Raw genomic sequence first — 19,744 nt, 5'->3', positions numbered from 1 at the left:
TCTCCTCACAGATGCCCCTCATTGTCTGCTAACTTAAAGTTAGTGTAGTTCTAATTGGATGAACAGGTAGAAATCCTCTTTATTTGTTTGGCTGGTTAGCTTTGGCAGTGATGTGCCTTTTATAAACTCTCATAGCTCTATACAATGGCTGGCATTGTTTTATCTCCTCTGACAGCCTAGGACCCTGTAGCAGTGGCCCGACACCAGTGTATTGTTTGTGTCATTGGCTTTTGGCCTTGGTCTAGTCCCATTTCTCCCCTTCTAGCCTGGACTTGATGGGTAGCATTGGGGTTCTGAGCCCCTCTGTTTACTTAAACGTTAGACCTCTCTCAGTCTAGGTTTTCAGCGAATTTTCTTGTTCACTTTTCAAGTTTCCTTTCTCTTTTTCACTCTCTACCTGGTTTTTGTCTCTTTGTCATGGATAGCTTTTTCATAGTTCTGATTTTCCATTTCCTCCAGTTAGTCTCTGATAGAATATCGATAATTTTGAAATCGTAACTGGGTGAAAGAATGAAGCATTAATAGTAGAGAGAAGTGTTTTTAAATACTATGAAGATTTATAGTTGATGGAAAGTTCAGATGTAAGTACTAACTCCTTTTTGTGGACCAATGTAAGACTTGAGCTTCTTCAGTGGAGAAGTATGTGTATTTTTTTTCCATCTTCAAAATATTAGAATTTATTGTAAAAGAGACCAAAGCCTGGGTACTATTGGCTCACATATGCAGTCTTAGCTACTCAGAAGGCTGAGAACCAAAAGATCCATTGGAAGCCACCCTAGGCAGGAAAGTCTCTAAGACTACATCTCCAAAATAGCCAGCAGCAAACCATGCTGCAGACATGGCTTAAGTAGTAGAGCGCCAGCTGTGAGCAAGAACACAAGGCCTGAAGCTTGTTGGCTGTCTAAGGACTGGGAAATCACATGATATTGCCTGGCCAAGACAACTTCAGGAAAGATTGAATATTCAGTAAGTCTTGGGAGTTTTCTTCACAGCCACCTAAATTTTTATTATGTGAATCATAATAGAACCATCCAGGAAAAAAGATTCCCACCCCTTCCCTAGGAATTTGTAAATGATCTGTCATCTAGAAGCTTCTGTGTCTGCAAAGTAACTTGTTATGGGGTCTTCATCCCTTTTCTTACATGGAAGCAGGAAATCTTTCTCCTTTTTTTTCCTTCTTCCACTTCTTCTACTTTATCCTTTTATGCTAAAATAAATCCTTGCTAAAACTTACTTAAGAAAAGAACCCCCAGGCTGCACCCCTTCCTGGGCCATTGAGCACCTATCCGTTGCCAACAGATGTAGCTGAGATTCTCCAATGAATGCCTGCTCAAATTTTCTGCTGCTGTCAGACAATTAGCTATATGGATTTAATTGCCTTTTTGTTGCATCTAAAAATTCTTGTTGCCTAGAAAACGTGTTAGGATGTGACCTACACAGGTAGAATTAAGGTGTTGACAAGGAAGTTCTCCCAAAAGTGGGCCCGAGGCAATGAGTCTATGGAAACCTGTTCTTGTTCTTGTTGTTTGTTTGTTTTTATTTATTTAAGTTACCTTTAGTCCTCCACAAAAAGAATTCATTTCAACATCTATTTATGAGTTTACCCCTTTCATTATCATGTTTTTCCATTGAAACCGACATCCAGAGCTGTCAGAAGGCTCAATTTCCATCAAGTAGACAAACAAACACATCTTCAAGTCTTATGGAAAAGGTGTCAATTTGGGCAAAAGACCTATATATTGTTATAGTTAACTTTGTATATGTATATATACATTATAACTAAAAGGTATATGAACGTACAGTAAAGCTAAAAATGACACCTTTTACCTTTTAGTCAGAGGGGCATATTACTTCTACTTGTATTCACAAGCAGTGCAAAATTTAACATTAAATCAGTTGTCAGTGAATGTTTGCCGTGTATCAGATGTTAATAATTCCTTAGTCAAAAATTCCCTTCATTCTCCAACAGAAATGTTGAAGTAGGGAAGAAAATACTTGGTTTAGAGACAAGAAAATGAGAGTACAAGTCAAAGAGTGTGTTACCAGGTGGCCAAGCCAATTTGTCTGAGGTCTGGATACATTATTTTAATCATATTTTTTAGGAGCTTAAAATTTAGTGCTGTACTGATATTTATTATCCTGGGTCCGTTATCTATTTGCTCATTTCTATTTATTTTATGTATTTATGTACATTTTTTTGCCAGTACTAAGGCTTGAACTCGGAGCCTTACACTCAGGGTCTTGTGCTCTTGTTCTTTATTTGTTCATGGTTGGCACTTTACCACTTGAGCCATGCCCTCCAGTCCAGCATTTGACTGATTAGAGATGGAATTTCAAGGACTTTTCTACACCTCCTGGTTTCAAACCATAATCCTCAGATCTCAGCTTCCTGAGTATCTAATACTACAGGTGAGAGTCAACTGCATGGCAGATATTATTTTCTATATTTCAGTTATTATTTCTTTAATTTCTCCCCCTTTTTGGACAGAAATTGGGTTTTGAACCTAGGACATTGCACTTTCCACACTGATGCTGTACCTCTGAGCCATGACTTTAGATCCCCATTTTTGGTTTTGAGACTAAGATCTTGTTTCTTGCCAGGCACATGTGTGAACTGAGTCTACCTACTTTAGACTTCTCATCCTTGCTTGGAAAACAGACCCTCATCACTGTGTTCAGCTTTTCTCCATTGAGATGGAGGGAATTAATTGTTCCACCCTGGTGGCCCTAGAACCACAATCGTCTCAATTTTAGCCTCCCATGTAGTTTAGAATGCCAGGCTACACCACTGTACTCAGCTATGGATTGAGAAAGAGTTTTTCTTTTGCCAAAGTTTGTCTCAAACTATCATCTTTCCATTGTCTTTTTCCATTTCCCAAGTAGCTGAGATTACAGACAGTGGCCACTGATGTCTAGCTTCTCAATGTCAATTCTAAATCAATGTTACTTACAAATTATAGTTGAGTCGTGGCATAAGACATAGAAAGGATTCTGGCTTTGTTGTTGTTGTTGTTTTGGTGCCAGTCTTGGGGCTTGAACTCAGGACCTGAACATTGTCCCTGAGCTTGTTTTGCTCAAGGCTAATGCTCTGCTACTTTAGTCACAGCTCCACTTCTGGCTGTGTGTGTGTGTGTGTTTGTGTGTGTGTGTGTGTGTGTGTCTGTGTGTGTGTCTGTGTGTGTCTGTGTGTGTCTGTGTGTGTCTGTGTGATTAATTAGAGATAAGAGTCTCATACTTTCCTTCCCAGACTGGCTTCCAACTTCAATCCTAAGATCTCAGTCTCCTGAGTAGGTAGGATTACAGCACCCAACAGAAAGGACTTCGTAGAGGAGAGCAGAGGCAGCATTGAATTAAGTATGCAGGATTTTTCAGGCCTGATTTAAAAGCAGAAGTAGGATCGCCCAACTGATCCTGCTTTCTTTAGTCTTGTAGTCAATATTTATATATCAAATCCAATTAATCTGATTTGCTTTAGTGTATGAAAACTACTATGAGCTTTAAAAGCAGTTGTGCATTAGCTTCACTTTTGGGGAAACTAGTGTTGAGGTCAAGGAATGCCTCTCAAGGCTCTTTGTGGATGATTCCTTTTATCCTGGAAGCTGAACTGTCTCAATCCTGGAAAGGCTCTTTCTTATTCTTGGAGAATACCCCTAGCACAGAACCTATCTAAGGTACATAAGTATCATAGGCACTTAATATTTGTTGAGTGAGTCTTTGTTGCCTCAGGCATGCATTCTTTGGGAGCCTGTCCGCCATTACTCATCTACTCACTGCCTCTTGAGCAAGCTTTATCATCCGGAGTACTTGTGCTCAGTGCTAACAGAACACAAAAGTAAATTATAGTCTCTTGTTAAAGGAATTTTTATACCAATAGCCATTCTTTTTGTGTATATCCTAATTCTCGCAGGAATGAAATCATAGATAATTGGACAATTATGTAGCTCTTGTCAGTATGTAGCCCTTATCAGAACACTGTCTCTCTTACACCTTGAAAACATTTGTGGCATTCATTAGTGAATTAGCACTTTTATTATTCAGCACTGATGAATGAAATTGAAAGACGCTTAATAGCAGTAGTAATTAGGAAAGACATAATGAGAGAACATCCTCTGTCCAACAGAAAGGCAGAGTGTAAGAATCCAGGCAGTACTTTGTAAAGGTAAAACTCGTGCTGAGTTGAGGACTGAATTGGTACCATTTAAAGAAAGAAGCTTGAAAATACTTGGATCACTGAAGATGCACAGTCCTAGAGGCTCTCAAGAACATGATTATTTCCCCAGCAACATTAAGGAGCTCTGCCTAAGAGAGGTCACTGCATCCTCCTTTGTAAAAAGCGTAGAAGCAGAGAATAAACACTGAACTGAAGTGGGAAGAAGAAAGGACATTTGCCAGCATGGGTAAATAAATCTCAAAACGAATATTGAAAGAAGAATAATTGCAAAGGGATTTGTGCATTGTAATTCCTTTTAAAGTTTCAAATACACATAAGCCAATATAAAAATAGAAATCGTTTCACTTTTTCCTGTGTCACAGATTGCAGCAGAGAATATTGGAAGTGAATTACCATCCAGTGCCACTCGTTTTAGGCTAGATATGTTGAAAAATAAAGCAAAGCGATCTTTAACAGAATCTTTAGAAAGTATTTTATCCCGGGTAAGTAGCTTAATTTTCTTGTAATTTAGATTAAATCGCTTTTTTAGGAGAGCCTAAGATTTAATTCTATGCCTTTAATATACCAGCTTTAATCACTAAAGTATAAAAATATAAATCCTAAAAGTATACATAAATCCTTTTTTATGTTTAGTCTTAGAACAATGATATTATGTAGCAGAGGCTGGCCTTGGACTCCTGATCCTCCTGCCTCCATCTCTAGAGTGCTGCTCTATTCTTGCATTCTATCTCTTTGGATTTGTTTTGTTTTGTTTTTGTATTCCGAAAGAGTGTTGCTCATTGGCCAGTCCCTATAGAGAGCATAGATTGCATAGGCCATGGTATGGTCTTGGTTCTCCCTGGTATCACTAGAGACAATGTTTTAAAAGCCAGTAACCTCTAGCTGTTTTTCTTCGCAGTCTGGAACTTTCTATAGCAGAGCTTTATAAACTGTTGGATTCCTGTTCCACACACTTTCAATTGTTTTGCAAATAATGTTTTATTAAAACCTAGTTGCATCCATTCATTTACTTCTTGTTTAAGGCTATTATTGTGCAAAATTGAGTACCTGTCACAGGCACCACGTGGTTCATGAAACATAATATTTATGCTATAGGAAGAACAAAGTACAAAACAGGTGTCATCTTCAGAGTTGTCAGAAAGGACACCACCACCACCATTCCTTCATGCCTTGATGGTTGGCACATCTGAAAAAATGAAAGTTCAACTTTCAGAGTTTCATACCTTTTTGGAGGCTGCCATATATCATTATAGTTTTTTTAATGACACATTCCCTTTGAAACATAGGTGTTATCTAGTTTAAAAAGAAAGTTAAGGGGCTGGGAAGGTGGCTTAGTGGTAGAGCACTTGCCTTGCATACATGAGGCCCTGGGTTCGATTCCTCAGCACCACATAAGAAAAAAGAAAAAAGCCGGAAGTGGCGCTGTGGCTCAAGTGGTAGAGTGTTAGCCTTGAGCTGAAGAGCTGAGGGAGAGCACCCAGGCCCAGAGTTCAGGCCCCACGACTGGACCCCCCCCCAAAAAAAAAAAAAAAAGAAAGTTAATTTTTGTTTGATACTTCTGAACTTTGAAATATATTACAAGAAATTTAAAATAGCACATTTAAAAAACCAGAGGAGGAGGGGCTGCTTTTGAGAGCTCAGAGAGGGCTAGAGAAAATGACATATAGGGAGAGTGGTGGCCCTTTAATTTCTTTTTTTTTTTTTTAATATTTTTTTCTCTTTTATTTCTTTCATTTATTCACTTTTTTTCCCCCTGTGTATGTGGTACTGAGGAATCGAACCCAGGGCTTCATGCATGCTAGGCAAGCACTCTACCACTAAGCCACCTTCCCAGCCCCCTTTAATTTCTTATAACTTGGGGGACAAACTGTTGAGTGGGCTTACTTGAATTTCTGCTTTTCCTCATAGATTTGTCTCTTCTTCCCACCTATTATCTTTATCAAGTGACTGATCCATAAGAAATTTCGGAATATTTAGTATGGTATAATCTTTAAACAAACAGAATGACAGAAGAGTGATTGTTTTAATGTATATGTATATCTAGCAACAGTCTCAGATTACTTAAATAGATCAAGCTGACTCTAGAGTATGGTTCTCCAAAATCTGCAGAGTCCTAAATGAACTACATTGTCTTTATGTAGGGCAATAAAGCCAGAGGCCTGCAGGAACATTCCTCCAGCGTGGATCTGGACAGCTCCATGTCTAGCACATTAAGTAACACTAGCAAGGTAAGTACATTTTACCTTTCTCTTTTTATAACACCCCAAGGATCAGGCCAAGAGCCTCTCTATCTCTAAGGCTCTGTCAGAAAGCACAAACTCCTAATACCTCTAGTCATAAAGTTTGGTGCTTCTAGACCTTTGGTTAGCTAGCTCTATTTTAAAATAGAAGCTTTATAAAAAGTAAGTGGCCATACCATAAACAAAGAAACAAGATTATATTCTTAGACAACTAAGATCTAATTTGTAGCAGAATAACCAGTGGATTTTCCACGCACACACGTGTGTGTATGTGTGTATTAGTTTTTTGGTGGTAGTGGGGTTTGCACTCAAAGCCTCAGGTACTCTTGAGTCACATTTCCACAGTAGATTTTTTCTTAAAATAAAAAATAGTTAAAGTTGGGCTAACTACAAAAGGGGGCCTGAGAATTTAGAGAAGGATGCAGTGTTATCCTTTAGCTAGTTCCATCTTTATAATTAAATTTAATTGTTTTTTTTTGTACTAGAGTTGAACTGAGCTGGAGCCATACCTCCAGCTCCTTGTGCTTTCAGTTATTTTTCACATTGTGTCTCATTTTTGCCCAAGGATGATCTCAGAACATGATCCTCCTATCTGTGCCTCCCACCTACCTGGGATTAATTCAAATCTGCCAAGAAGTGAGCTTGGCTTTTTTGGTGGTTAACTGGAGCTAAAAGAGTCTTACAGACTTTCCTGCCTTGGCTTGTTTTGTATCACAATACTCAGATCTCAGCCTCCTTTAAGCACTGATTTACAGTAATGATAGCAGTTCTTTTCTTTGTAAAAGCATGTATGTTGAAATCATAGCATATAAAATGTTATTATGATTCTTAATGCTTATGCATTTAGTAGTGAGAGAGTGCCTAAGAAAAACAGTAGATTCCATTTGAATACATTTTGCATTGTGTAAAGTATTGTAACAATTCTGGAAATGGTGAGATAAATTTTCACTGTGCCCTTACAGAAGAGGAAAATGCGATGCAGAAAGAAGTTAAGCGAGTTCTGTTGGACTGTGACAAATGTCTAGGAAGACATTTTTCTGTACTTAATGAAGTATAGTTTTTAGCCCCAATATTAACAACTTTAGAAAGAGCTTTCAAATGTAATAGACTCGGAACAGCGAACTAGTTATATAGCATACATAGTTTTATAAGCAGTAGTAAATATCTCTTTTTCAGAGAGAGAGATTTTTGCAATGCTAGGGATTGAACTCAGGACCCTTGTACATGCTAGATAATTGCTCTACTGTTGAACTACACTTCCAGCTATGAGAGGGGAGTCTTTGTGGCATCACTTGAAAACAATTATATGTCATGGCTTGTGTCCTTCATTCTTGTATTTGAACAACTTTCCTAATCCTCCACTAGCATCTTTCTCTGGCTGTCAGGTATATAATGGACCTCTATGTTTTTGGTGGGCCCTCGGTGGCATTCTAATAAGTACCTGTATATTAAAATGTATTCCTGGCCAGGTACCATAGTTCATGCTGGGAATCATTCATTACAGCAGAAAAACCTCAGTGTGGTGATATATATTTGCCATTCCAGCTATGTGGGAAGTATAAGTAGGAAGACTGCAGACCAGGCTGGCCCAGGCAGAAATCAGAAGCCTTCTCAGAAATAACCAAAACAAAACAACCCAAGCACAGTGATTCAAACTTATAATCCTAGCACTTGGGAGATGGAGATTGGGGATTGAAATTTTTTTTGGGGGGGGGAGATTGAAATTTTGAGGCCAGTCCCAGCAAAAAGTTTTTCAAGACTCTTATCTCAGCCAGGGTACTAAGTCTTTCATCCCAGCACAAAGGCAAGCACAAATAGAAGGAACATTGTGTAGGCCAGCCAGACCAGAATAACACGAAACTATAGCTCCAAAAAAAAAAAAAAAAATGAAGCCCGGTGCCAGTGGTTCATACCTGTAATCCTAGCTACTCAGGAGGCTGAGGTCTGAGGATCATGGCTCAAAGCCAGCCTGAGCAGGAAAGTCCATGAGACTCTTATTTCCAATAACCACCAGAAAACCAGAACTGGTGCTGTGGCTCAAGTGGTAGAGCGCTAGCCTTGAGCTGAAGAACTGAGGGACAGCACCTAGGTTCATAGTTCAAGCCCCACGACTGACCAAAAAAAAAGTCTTGGACTGCGATTAGAAGTTTTTCACTTCCCCCAGATTTCCCTGTGTGACTTCCAACCTACTGTCTGTCTGCTGCCAGGAGCCATCCATGGGTGACAGGGATGCCATGCCTAATTCTGAGAGCTCCTTCAAGCTCCTCAGCTCCTCGGATGACCTGTCCAGTGACTCGGAGAGCCACCTCCCAGAAGAGCCTCCTGCCCTGCTGTCACCCCAGCAGGCCTTCCGAAGACGAGCGAATACCCTGAGCCATTTCCCAGTGGAGGGCCCGGAGTCTTCAGAGCCTGTGCAGGGATCTCCAGGAGTCTCTCAAAGAAAACTTTTGAGGTATCACTCCGTGAGCACAGAGACACCTCATGAACGAAAGTAAGAGTTGCTTAGAGCACAAAATTTGCTGTGCAAATACCTTGGATATATCTGTGACTAACCAGGTGTGTGTGTGCGCGTGTGGTGGGTGTGTGTGTGTGTACTGGGTGTGTGTGTGGGGGTGTGTGCTGGGTGTACTTACTGAGTCAGGTTTTATGGATGGCAAGATAAAACTGGAAGCAGTAGTGTGTTCTTCCCAGCTCCCTTAGGATGTATATAGACAGGAGATGATTGCTGCTTGTTCAGGTTCCAGCATTGTCAGGAAGCAGGTAAATGAGCAAAAATGGCACTTGGCTTGTATAATTACATGTCAGACAAGAGAGAGCTTGGCTGCCAGCCTCGGGAAGGGGGAGGGGGCGCGAGTGTGTGGAGGCTCATCATTTAGAAATCTGGAACTGAGCCTCTGTGGAGTGGGGACACAGTATCCCCACAAGCAGAATGGCCTGCTATGGACAGCTGGGCTGGACCCAGAGCTGGGCTCGGGTCTGGCTCTATTTTGAGCTACTTGTGACCTGGCCATATCTGCTGAAGGCTCAGTAGGGAGAGCATTGTAGTTGATGTTCTTCAAATCTTTCACTGTGGGAATTCTATGTTCTTCTAAAAGATTTAATCACTTAGTAATTGGGCTCAAATGAATAGTTGGCATTTTGTGATTATAGTGAGTAGTATGATGACAGTTTTTCCTGTTCCTTCTAAAGTCCCTTAGTGATTAAACTGTAAATGGACACGGAATATATTAAAAACAATTAAATTTCCTCATCTCATAAGTGTGAAATAGGGCCACACCCAGGTGTGGTGGCTTTCTTCTTCTGCCATAGGTAGAAACCTTAGGATATGCTTGTCATATATATGTATGTAGTTCATAAATGAGGAGTGAGTCTGTGCATCAAGTGTTTAGAATGCTTTGAGAGAAGGGGCTCATCTACCAGTCTGGAATTACAAAGAAGGACCTGGCTGCTTGTTATCTCTTGGAAATCATTACTGTTGTTTGAAACTCAGTTGGATAACATCACAGAAGCAAGACTTCCTCCAGAAGCTGGTTTAAATTGGCCATCTTATTGCTGCACAGTGTGGCTGCAGTTGAAGTTTCTTGGTGCCTTGCTGTATCCCCACTGCAGGCCCAGTCCTCTGCATTTGCAGTATAGTAGAATGCTCCATTAGAGAGGCCTGGTTCTCTTGTCAGATATAAGCCACAGTGGTAACACTGTCCCTGCTTTCCCTTTATACTCCAAGAATGTAGCTTTGTAATGGATTGTGTTGGACCTTCGTGTATGTATGTCTCTCTACTGTGGCCATTTTGCTTTCTCCCCCAACCCCCAAACCTTTTCTCATTTATTCACAGGAAACAAGGCATTAAGTTTAAGCAAAATATTCTTCTTTTAAAAAAGGAAAATGTATTTTTAAAATTTTGAAAAATTTTCTTTTGTTTCTATTCTAATTAAATATTTTTAGCCTCTCAGTTCCCAGAAAGGGATTGAGAAAAAGTATTAATACATTAATTAAAATCTATAATGAAAGGATAGACGAGGGAAACTGTTGAGAATGGCTTCTAATTCTGTTTTCCCTGAAAACTACCTTTGCCAATGAGAGCGAGTGGGAAGGAAGTCTTTGGATTCCCTGATAGCTCATGAGACACAAAGAATTGAGTCTCTGTTTTCTTCCTCCTTTCCCCTCAGCTTCAAAATGGTCTCCTCTATTTCCTTCCCTTCCTTTTCCCCTTCCCCTCTAACCCCCAGTGCTCTTTCCTATTGCTCCTTAGCGAGGACCATCCTGTGGGCGAGTCTAAGCATTGCTCAGGTCAGCCTTCAGCTCCTGCTCCTCCACCTCGTCTTAATCCCTCTGCCTCCTCGCCAAACTTTTTAAAGTACCTAAAGCATAATTCCAGTGGAGAGCAAGGTGGGAATGCTGTGGCGAAGAGGTGAGCATCTCGCATGGCAAGTTCAGTGTCATTTGTCACCTTGGGAGTTCATACCCAGTTCATCCTGCATGGGGGCCAGGTTGGCAGCCCCTGTGCTGCTTGTGTGTATGTTTTTGGTCTATCATATCTATCTGATATATAAATTGACTTAATCTTATTCATAACATCCTTTAAAATAAAGAGTCTTGATGGTAAGCCCTTATATTTACTAATTTTCACACCTCACATTAGTGTGTACCTACATGTGCATGTGCACAGGTTAACAGCTGTTTGCTATTATACACTTTCATTTGCACCTCATCTGAAACCCCCAATTACTTTAGAAAAATCATCTTTTTCCAATTTGGAAAGAAAAGTCATTTAGAATATGTAATGCTTTTTTAAACATGTACACATAAATTGCATGCCTTTATAATCAAGTCTTTCTGAGCACTGGTGACTTGACTCATACCTGTAATCCTACCTACTTAGGAAGCTGAGATTTGAGGATTATAGTTTGAAGACAGCCCAGGGAGGAAACTCTGTGAGACTCCTTATCTCCATAAACACCAAAAAAAAGCTAGAAATGGAGCTGAGGCTCAAGTATAGAGCGCTAGCCCTTGAGCAAAAAAATCTCAGGTATTGCACCCAGGCCTTGAGCTTAAGCCTGGGATCAGAATATACCTATAAAAAATATCTAGTCTTAATATTGACTGAAAATGAAATTTAATCTCATTTGTGAACTATTTTAACTTCTTACTTAGTTTACTTTTCTTAGCATTAGGACAAAAATGTTTAAACTTATATTTTTTACTTTGTGTGTTTATATTTCTTGATCCTAAAGTATTTTTTCAACCAAACTCTCAGCATCTCCTACCGTAATGCCCTGCGGAAAAAACTTCATTCTTCTTCCTCTGTGCCAAATTTTCTAAAATTTCTGGCTCCTGTAGATGAAAATAACACCTCTGACTTTATGAACACAAAAAGGTAGGGCTTCATTCACATACATCAAACCTGGATGTTGAAAGTGTCAGATTATTGTTAAATATATGGTGAATATTTTAACTCTTCTTTTGCCATTTAGAATATTATTTGATTTAAACGTATTGCATCTCTTTTCTTACTTTTTTTTTTCTTACTGAATGTCCTTTTAAGGGAAATGGACCATCAACCTGTTCTCTAGTTTTGACTTTGGTTAGTTTCTGAATATTATCTTTCATAGGCTAAAGGAAGTCTAGTGCTCTGAGAGTAATGTTCCTGGGTAATAAGCTTATGGTTGTCCTAAATAAATCATGGTTGTTAATCTACCAATTGGGCTGATTGCTTCATTATTGATACATACTTGGGGATAAATTACATACAAAGGCCTCCTTAAGTTATTCTGTGAAGGGGAAGACAATGATTAGACTGTATTTATATTATATATGTTAACAATTATACTTCAGAGTTCCTAAAATGATAAATGTTTAAGAAGCCATAATCAGCAAGTAGCTGTTATCATTGTCTTTTATAGTTCATTATAATTAAACTAACTTTTTAAAAATTCTGGTCATCATGGAGATCAGAGCCTGTATTGAGAAAATATTCCCATACAGGGCTAAGGTAGATTGGTCCTGGTGACTGCAGACCCGTTAGGCAGTTTTTCTTGCAGCAGCACCAGTGAAGACCAATTGGAATCTGTGGTCTGTGAACATATTTCTTAGGAATCACTTACAGATGTGTAGTTTTACTCTTTCTATGGGAAACTTCTTGACAGAGAGCAGATTTTTAGGAACACTGATCCACTGTGAGCTGGATTCAGTCTCTCTGATTACTTATGTGTGTTTATGCAAAAATAATTCATAATTAAAAGTGCTTTCTTTTTTAAAGTCAAGCTAAAAAGAAAACATTAATATCTGCTTGCCGGTCATACACCAATGATCTTGCACTTTTAGGGACTATGAATCCAAAGCGAATCACTTTGGTGACTCGGACACGACCCCTGTGAAGACCCGGCGGCATTCATGGCGCCAGCAGATCTTCCTCCGCGTGGCCACACCACAGAAGGCCTGTGATTCCCCCAGCAGATATGATGGTGAGTTCACACACCTTCACAGAGGCTCTAGGGTACCCTGCTATTGACCAGAAGCTGGAAAACGTGTTTCCTCCCCACTGGAAGGTCTGAGTGGTCACACTCCAGATAGCTTTGGACCATAATCTTCCTAATTGCCTCTTGAATAGCTGAGATTACAGGCATGAGCCATCACATCTGACTATTTGTAAGCATTCTGACATCTAGATCTGTCTTCAGTCTGTATGTTCCCTTCTCCTCCCACATTACTTAACCTTGGGATTCGAGTATGTGACTTTTCTTCTCCCGAAGCAGGTCACTGTCCTCTGTCACTTCCCATACTTAGCACACACAGAGGCCCTAGGCCTACTATTGTGGTCAGTATCTGCTTTGTCCACTCTCCACTGTCCCAGCAGAGCAGGCACTGCTAGAAGTATGCCAGGTCTTTGTTTCTGCCCTGCCATAGCAGCCAACATGTAGGTGGCAGAGATGTCCACAGCCAGATGGCTGGTCTCCCACTCTGACTTGAGCATTAAAGTCATGCAAGTGCTTTGGGAAGAAACACTCTTCACAGGGCCTTGTAACCCTCTGTTGAGATGCACAAAGTGACTGACTATTCTGGTTTATATTCTGATGGTGTAGACTTCAGTTAAGCAGTTACAAAGTGAAACTGGGAGCTTTTCACTCCTCCATCCTTTTCCTCCCACTTGGAAATGCCCACTAAAACAAACACCAAGTCATTTTAAAACCATAGTATTTGCTTTGCTACCATGGTATTATTGAAGGGAAAGTGGGATTTCTGTACTTTAGGGGGCTCTAATTTTTATGGATTCACTAAAACTCAGAGGGGGTGTTAATTAAATATATTAAAATTTAAAATGGGAGGAAAATGAAAAGTCAAACAGTGGGAATACAGGTAGAGAGATTTGACTGGGCAAATGCTGTCTGACAAAATTAGCCTGGCATTTACTTAGGGCTAAGTGGCTGATTAAACACCCTGTGAAATGATTAAGTTGCAAGAAATTGAATTTGACATTTTTAGAAACCTACCCGAAGAAGGATGTTGATTTATAGTCAGAAATCACTTACATATAACATTCTTAAATCCTTCTATCCCACCTCCCCCCCACCCCTACAAGTGTTGAGAATCAAGCTTCACACATGCCAAGTAAGCAGTGTACCTCAGAGCTACCCCTAGTTCCCCGGCTCTTCCTTCCCTCCTTCCCTCCTTCCCTCCTTCCCTCCTTCCCCCCTTCTCTCCCTCCCTCCCTCCTCTCTTTCTCTTTCTCCTTGCTCTCTTTCTCTCCTTTCTTTCTTTTTAATTTGGTGCACCAGTCAACTCATATTGTAACTTAATAGAGTCTGAGAGGGCTGTTTCAAACCCAAACTTGCTAAAGTTTAGATCTGTTTTTCTTACATGGAAGGTCTGGTGTATAGTAGGCACTGCAGGAAGGAAAATTGCATACTAAAGAGGAAAACACTGAGTTTTATCAGAGACTTAGCAAAGCAACTGTTTACACAACAAAGCAAACAGAAATGTCAAAATCGGATATGCAAAGCCCATGATAGGATTATATGTAAGGCACGGGGCATCAAGATGAACCAGGTTTGTGGTGGTCGCTCACAGCTATGGCCCCTAAAACCCCAGGAAAAGAATATTTTATCTCCTTTGTGCTGTGTGTTCTCTGGGTGAAAGGTTGTGTGAGGCCGAGTACCATACTTGGTAAAGTATTTTCTTAGTTAAGGGTGGTTGGTATCAGGAGAGTGTTAGTAAATCAAAGCAAGGCTGTTAAGAGGTTGTGTTTTAGGGGTTTCAGGCTGTGTCTGTGGGCATAGCTGAGGGCAGAAGCACAGGCTCTTCTGCGGAAAGAGAGTGATACCTGTCTTGCATCAGCCTCTCATTTTCAGAGCCTCGCTGTTGAGTCCTATAGTAGGCCTTGCTGCTGGCAAACAGGTGGAGGTGTTTTCAATCCTTAAGTGAAGGTATGCACAACAGCTGTTGACTCAGTGACTGTCCAGATCCTGGGATAGCACAGCTTTTCACCAACTTGCATGGGTACGGAGTCCTTCAGTGATCTTGTCAAAAGGTGGATTCTGATACAATAGGCCCAGCTGGTCCAGAGACAAGCCTTCCAGTGATGTTGACATTGCTAGGCCACTTGAAATAGCAGCAAGGGCTTAGGATAAACAGTCATGACAAATCTGATCTTGTCCGAGGCTGGCATCTCTGTTAGGCTGCTCTAAGTCTCCACAGATGGGCTCAGGGGTCTCCAAGAATCACAAGCCTCAAGTAAATCTGGATCATCAATTGCCTTTTTTTCTTCAAGATGGTAGGAATCAAACCCAGTACCTCATACATGCTAGGCAAACACTCTACTACTTGAGCTACACTCCAGCAATCAGTGACTTTTCTGAGAGGAGCGGTATGTCTAGAATGGTGAAGGGTTAGTGTGGTGGGGAAAATGTAGTGACAAAAATAATGATAGGCCGGGCACTGGTGGCTCATGTCTGTAATCCTAGCTACTCAGGAGGCTGAGATCTGAGGATTGCCGTTCAAAGCTGGCCTGGGCAGGAACATCCATGAGACTCTTATCTCCAATAAACCACTAGAAAACCAGAAGTGGCACTGTGGCTCAAGCGGTAGAATGCTCGCCTTGAGCTGAGGAGCTGAGGGACAGCTCCCAAGCCCAGAGTTCAAGCCCACCCCACGATCGACCAAAAAAAAAAAAATGATAGTTAATGGGAAGATTTGGTGATATACCAGATGATGCCAACCCTATGGTGCTTTGCTTCTCTGCTACCGACTTCCTTTCCAGCAGAACTTTGACTCATGGGTAGCACCTAGGACAAAGATACAAATGTATGCAGGGCTCTGTTTTCCTAACTGAGAGCTCTAACCTAACTGTCAGGCTTGTGACCAATGTAGAAAATCAGCTTCTGTATGGTAGTACATACACTCCACAGTTTCTTTCCCCAGTGTATCACACAAAAGAGAATTGTTTAAGGAATAGTTTTTTAGGCAGCTTTCCACTTGGAATGTTTTTAGAAACAAAAACAGAAAAAAACAACTGTGTATGCCAAGGAACAATTTTAGTCTTAGTTTAACACTTCACTTAAGCATTTCAGATTACATTGTGCATTTCACCAACAATGGAAGCTTTCAGACTTGACATGTCATTAGAAAAAGGAAGAAAAACCTATTCTCATGTAGATAAGAATGATTTATTGATTTGAGATAAATCATTATATAAGCAAATAGTCCATTGAAGCCGAAGATCAAGATTCTTTTTAGCTGGGTATCGTGGCTCATGCCTGTAATCCTAGCTACTCAGTAGGCTGAGATCTGAGGGTTATGGTTCATAGCCATCCCAAGCAGGCGAGTCCATGAGACTTATCTCCAATTAACTACCAAAAAAGCTACAAGTGGGGCTGTATCTCCAGTGATAGAGTGCTATCCTTGAGCAAAAATCTCAGGTACAGCACTCAGGCCCCAAGTTCAAGCCCTAGGATCAGCACACACGTACACAAAAAGGTGTGTGTATGTGTGTGAATGAGTGTGTGTGTGTGATATAACTGCCCATATGCCCCATTTATAGTAAGGGTAAATTTAAATATTAAGTACAAACTTCAATATGAACATTAATGACACAACTAAGCAAGTGATTAAGTCTTTATGATCTCAACTTTGTTCCTGTGGAACAAAGTTTTTTAGTGGAAAAAAGGTAGAAAGAGTATTGTAATTGAGTTATTTATGTTGTATGTTTTGTATAATTCGATCTTCAGAAATTTATGTACTTTTAGGAAATTTTGATAATAGCGATAAGTAAAATTTTCCCAGAATATACAAGCATGATACTGTCTGATTTTTGCCTTGATCAATAGTTCTCAGCTTTCTGGATATTAGACAAGGAGACTTTTGAGTGTACAACTTGGACATGCCCCTCTGTCTGAGTCCTGGGTACAGAAAAGGGGTCTGGGCATAAATTATTGTTTTGTGGGTTTTTTCCCTCTCCTCCCCCAAGTTTCCTCAGAGGGTGATTTGAGAAGTTCTTACCACTTGGTGGCAGTGTTGATCTTTGTCTTAATAGCTATGGTTTCTTTCCAGGCCCCAGAAGAGTGTACTTGCTTGCTTTTGCCTCATGTTTTTCTTTTTGACCCTGTTATGATAACTGTTTTTCTTGCCCATTCACAGCTTATGTTTCTCTTTTTTTCTTCAAGATCTCATGGCATGGGCAAAACAAGGGGAAAAAAATCATGTCTCTTTGCTTAGAAGACATGCTTTTAAACAACTTGTTATTTGTTTGTTCTGAGACACTAACTTTTCCTAGTGAGCCCCTGGCACTTAAACAGCCAATCCTTAAACTTTGTGTGAGATCTGGAGCTAAGGCTTACAGTCTGGAGACATTACCTTGACCTCTTGAGAGCAGGCCTAAGGGCTTGGATTGCAAGAGGCACTGGAGTTGGAAGCTTGATGGTGTTAGGTGACTGTGACACCCTATGGCCACAGTGCCCAGGCTGGCAGGGCTCACTTCCTGAGCACTAATGCCTGTGTTCCCAGAAGACAATGTCCAAAGCGGAAGATCTTGATCTGCCACCTTTGAACTTGAATCTGTATGCACTAGAGAGTTGATAAAGTATTTAAAGCCAAGGGAATGTATGCAAGTGGTTGAAAATATTTCTGAGTGTAAAATCTGTAGGCCTGCCAAGACACTTGTCAGCTTCAAAATGAGGCAGGACAGAGCTGGAGTAAAGGGGAGACAAGCATCTATTCCCCTAGATTAAAAAGTGGAAGGTGGCCCAGGCCCTGTCGGTGCTGACCCTGTGCTTACAGGGCTTCCAGAATGCACAGTTCCAGCAGGCACGCTGCAGGAGCCTACTGCTCCACTGGCCCAGGACTCATCAGGGTGCTGTGTACCCCACAGCCCACTCACATCCCTGTGGGCAGCTCTTAGAGGGAGGGCTGCCTTAGCTCTGAAGAGAGATTTAGGCAGGAAAGGTTTGCTTTGGTTTCACTTTAAACAACCAACAACACCACTGAAATATAATTCACATACTGTACAAATCATTTAGACAATTTCATGTTGTTTTTTAAAGTATAAAATTGTACACTCACAATTTTATTATATTTTTATGTCCCCACAAACAATCCTATAAGTGTCACATCCCAGTCAGCCACCCCCAAACATTTCCCCTTTTACTCCTAGGAAATTGCTAATTTACTAATTAGTCTCTGTAGATTTTTCTATCCTGGACATTTAATGTAAATGAAGTAATATAATATGTGGTATCTTTGTGCCTGGCTTCCTTCACCTTTCATAATGTTTTCAAAAGTCTGAGATATTCTAATCCATTATTATTTCATTCTTTTCATGGAGATTAGTATTCCATTGAACAGATTGATATATGATATTTTGCATATACATTACCACTTGGATATGTGGGTTGTTTTTATGTTTAAGCTGTTATGAATCGTAAGTCATACTGCAATGAACATTAATGCAATGGTGGATCAATGTTAATGAAGGGGTTTAGGCTCAGGAGGCCGAGATGGATCACAGTTCAAAGCCAGCTGGAGCAGGAAAGTATGTGAGACTTATCTCTAATCAGTCACCAAAGAGCTGTGGCTCAGGTGGTAGAACACTAGCCTTGAGCAAAAAAGCTCAGGGATAGTGCCCAGGCCCTGAGCTCATGCTCCAGGACTGGCACAAAAAAAGGTGAGGCGGTAGGAAACAGACTGTAGCATGGGGAAGGGTTAAGTTGAGTTGGTATGGAATTCCCTTTTCCCAGGTGCTTATCTGTGATTCTAACCCACAGGGATAGTTAGGCTAATAGGGGCAGCAGTAGGCTGCCCTGCTTGCTGACCTTGTTTGCTCCAGACTGCATGGGGGAGAATGCCTTGGGTCCTGGTAGCATCTTCATATGTGTGTGGAAAGCCAAATCCCCAGGAAACCTCCCTCAAGGACTACAGCTTGCAGCCCCCTTGGGTGCCAGCCGAAGGGCCACTGGAGCCACACGTTTTTGGAATTTGCTGAGACCATATTTCTTTCATCTGCCCCCAGAATCTCCTGGGACTTGTAGAAGTGAAAACTGGGCCTCACCCCCAAAGCTCTGGTTGTGGAGACTGAATTCTTCTGAGTAGAACCATCCTATTCTGATCTAAACTCTGGCCCCCAAAAGCTCTGAGTGATTGTTAGAAAAACAAACAACAGATTGAAAAATAGAAATGTATCCTTTGGTAGATTGTGAAACAGGCAACCAATTCTAGTTCCTTTGTCACGAAACTCATCAAGTATTAATAGTAGTTATTGAAATCATCCTTACCATGTTGTAAGCAGTTAGTGTCTGCACTTTTACACATACTAGGCTCTCATATTTTGGAAGTGTTCATCTTTCTAGCTTTATCCCTTAAAACATGACTAGTAACAGTCCTACTGCTGCCACTGGCCTCACTTTAAATAGCTAAAGTTCAAATCAACTCTGCTTGACTCTGAACTAAGCCATTTTACCACAGAAATGAGCCAGTTATCAAGATAAACTATCAAAAACTTGGACTTGTTTCAGTTATTTTTGCAGTGCCAGAAGCCAGTGGTTTAAGCCTATAATCCTAGCTACTCAGGACGCTGAGACCTGAGGATAGAGATTGGAAGCCAGTCTGTGAGACTCTTTATCTCTAACTATTAGAAAGTTGGAAGTAGCACTGTGGTAGAGTGCCAGACTTTAGCAAAGGGACAACACCCAGGACCTGCATTCAAGTTCCAATATCAGAAAAAAAGCAGTTAAAACCCAAAAAGCATCATGTTGCAAGTAGTTTAGAATTAAATTCTCTTGTTAGTGAAGCATGTGTACTGGGCGTTACTAGTAATCCTAAAACTTGGGCATAATTAGAATCCACATA

At 40.6% G+C, this 19,744-nt stretch overlaps 1 protein-coding gene across 8 annotated transcripts in view; it reads left to right on the top strand.

The window, feature by feature from the left end:
* Tbc1d1 (TBC1 domain family member 1) overlaps window positions 1-19,744 on the top strand; it is a 179,302-nt gene that overhangs the window by 100,896 nt on the left and 58,662 nt on the right. For 3 of the 8 annotated variants that reach the window (XM_070012431.1, XM_070012438.1, XM_070012435.1), the window contains 6 exons: window positions 4,534-4,653; window positions 6,313-6,399; window positions 8,619-8,902; window positions 10,662-10,820; window positions 11,667-11,786; window positions 12,734-12,873. In XM_070012431.1, the coding sequence (XP_069868532.1) occupies window positions 4,534-4,653; window positions 6,313-6,399; window positions 8,619-8,902; window positions 10,662-10,820; window positions 11,667-11,786; window positions 12,734-12,873 (910 nt within the window). The remainder of the gene's footprint in view (window positions 1-4,533; window positions 4,654-6,312; window positions 6,400-8,618; window positions 8,903-10,661; window positions 10,821-11,666; window positions 11,787-12,733; window positions 12,874-19,744) is intronic. The other 5 variants (XM_070012432.1, XM_070012433.1, XM_070012434.1 and 2 more) reach the window with 5 other exon arrangements.

The sequence above is a fragment of the Dipodomys merriami genome, unplaced genomic scaffold (genome assembly GCF_024711535.1).
Source record: "Dipodomys merriami isolate MVZ:Mamm:240054 unplaced genomic scaffold, mDipMer1.0.p SCAF_9, whole genome shotgun sequence".
NCBI classification, from domain to species: Eukaryota; Metazoa; Chordata; class Mammalia; order Rodentia; family Heteromyidae; genus Dipodomys; species Dipodomys merriami.
The sequence above is the reverse complement of the archived record's forward strand: the minus strand, read 5'-3'. Positions and strand labels throughout refer to the sequence as shown.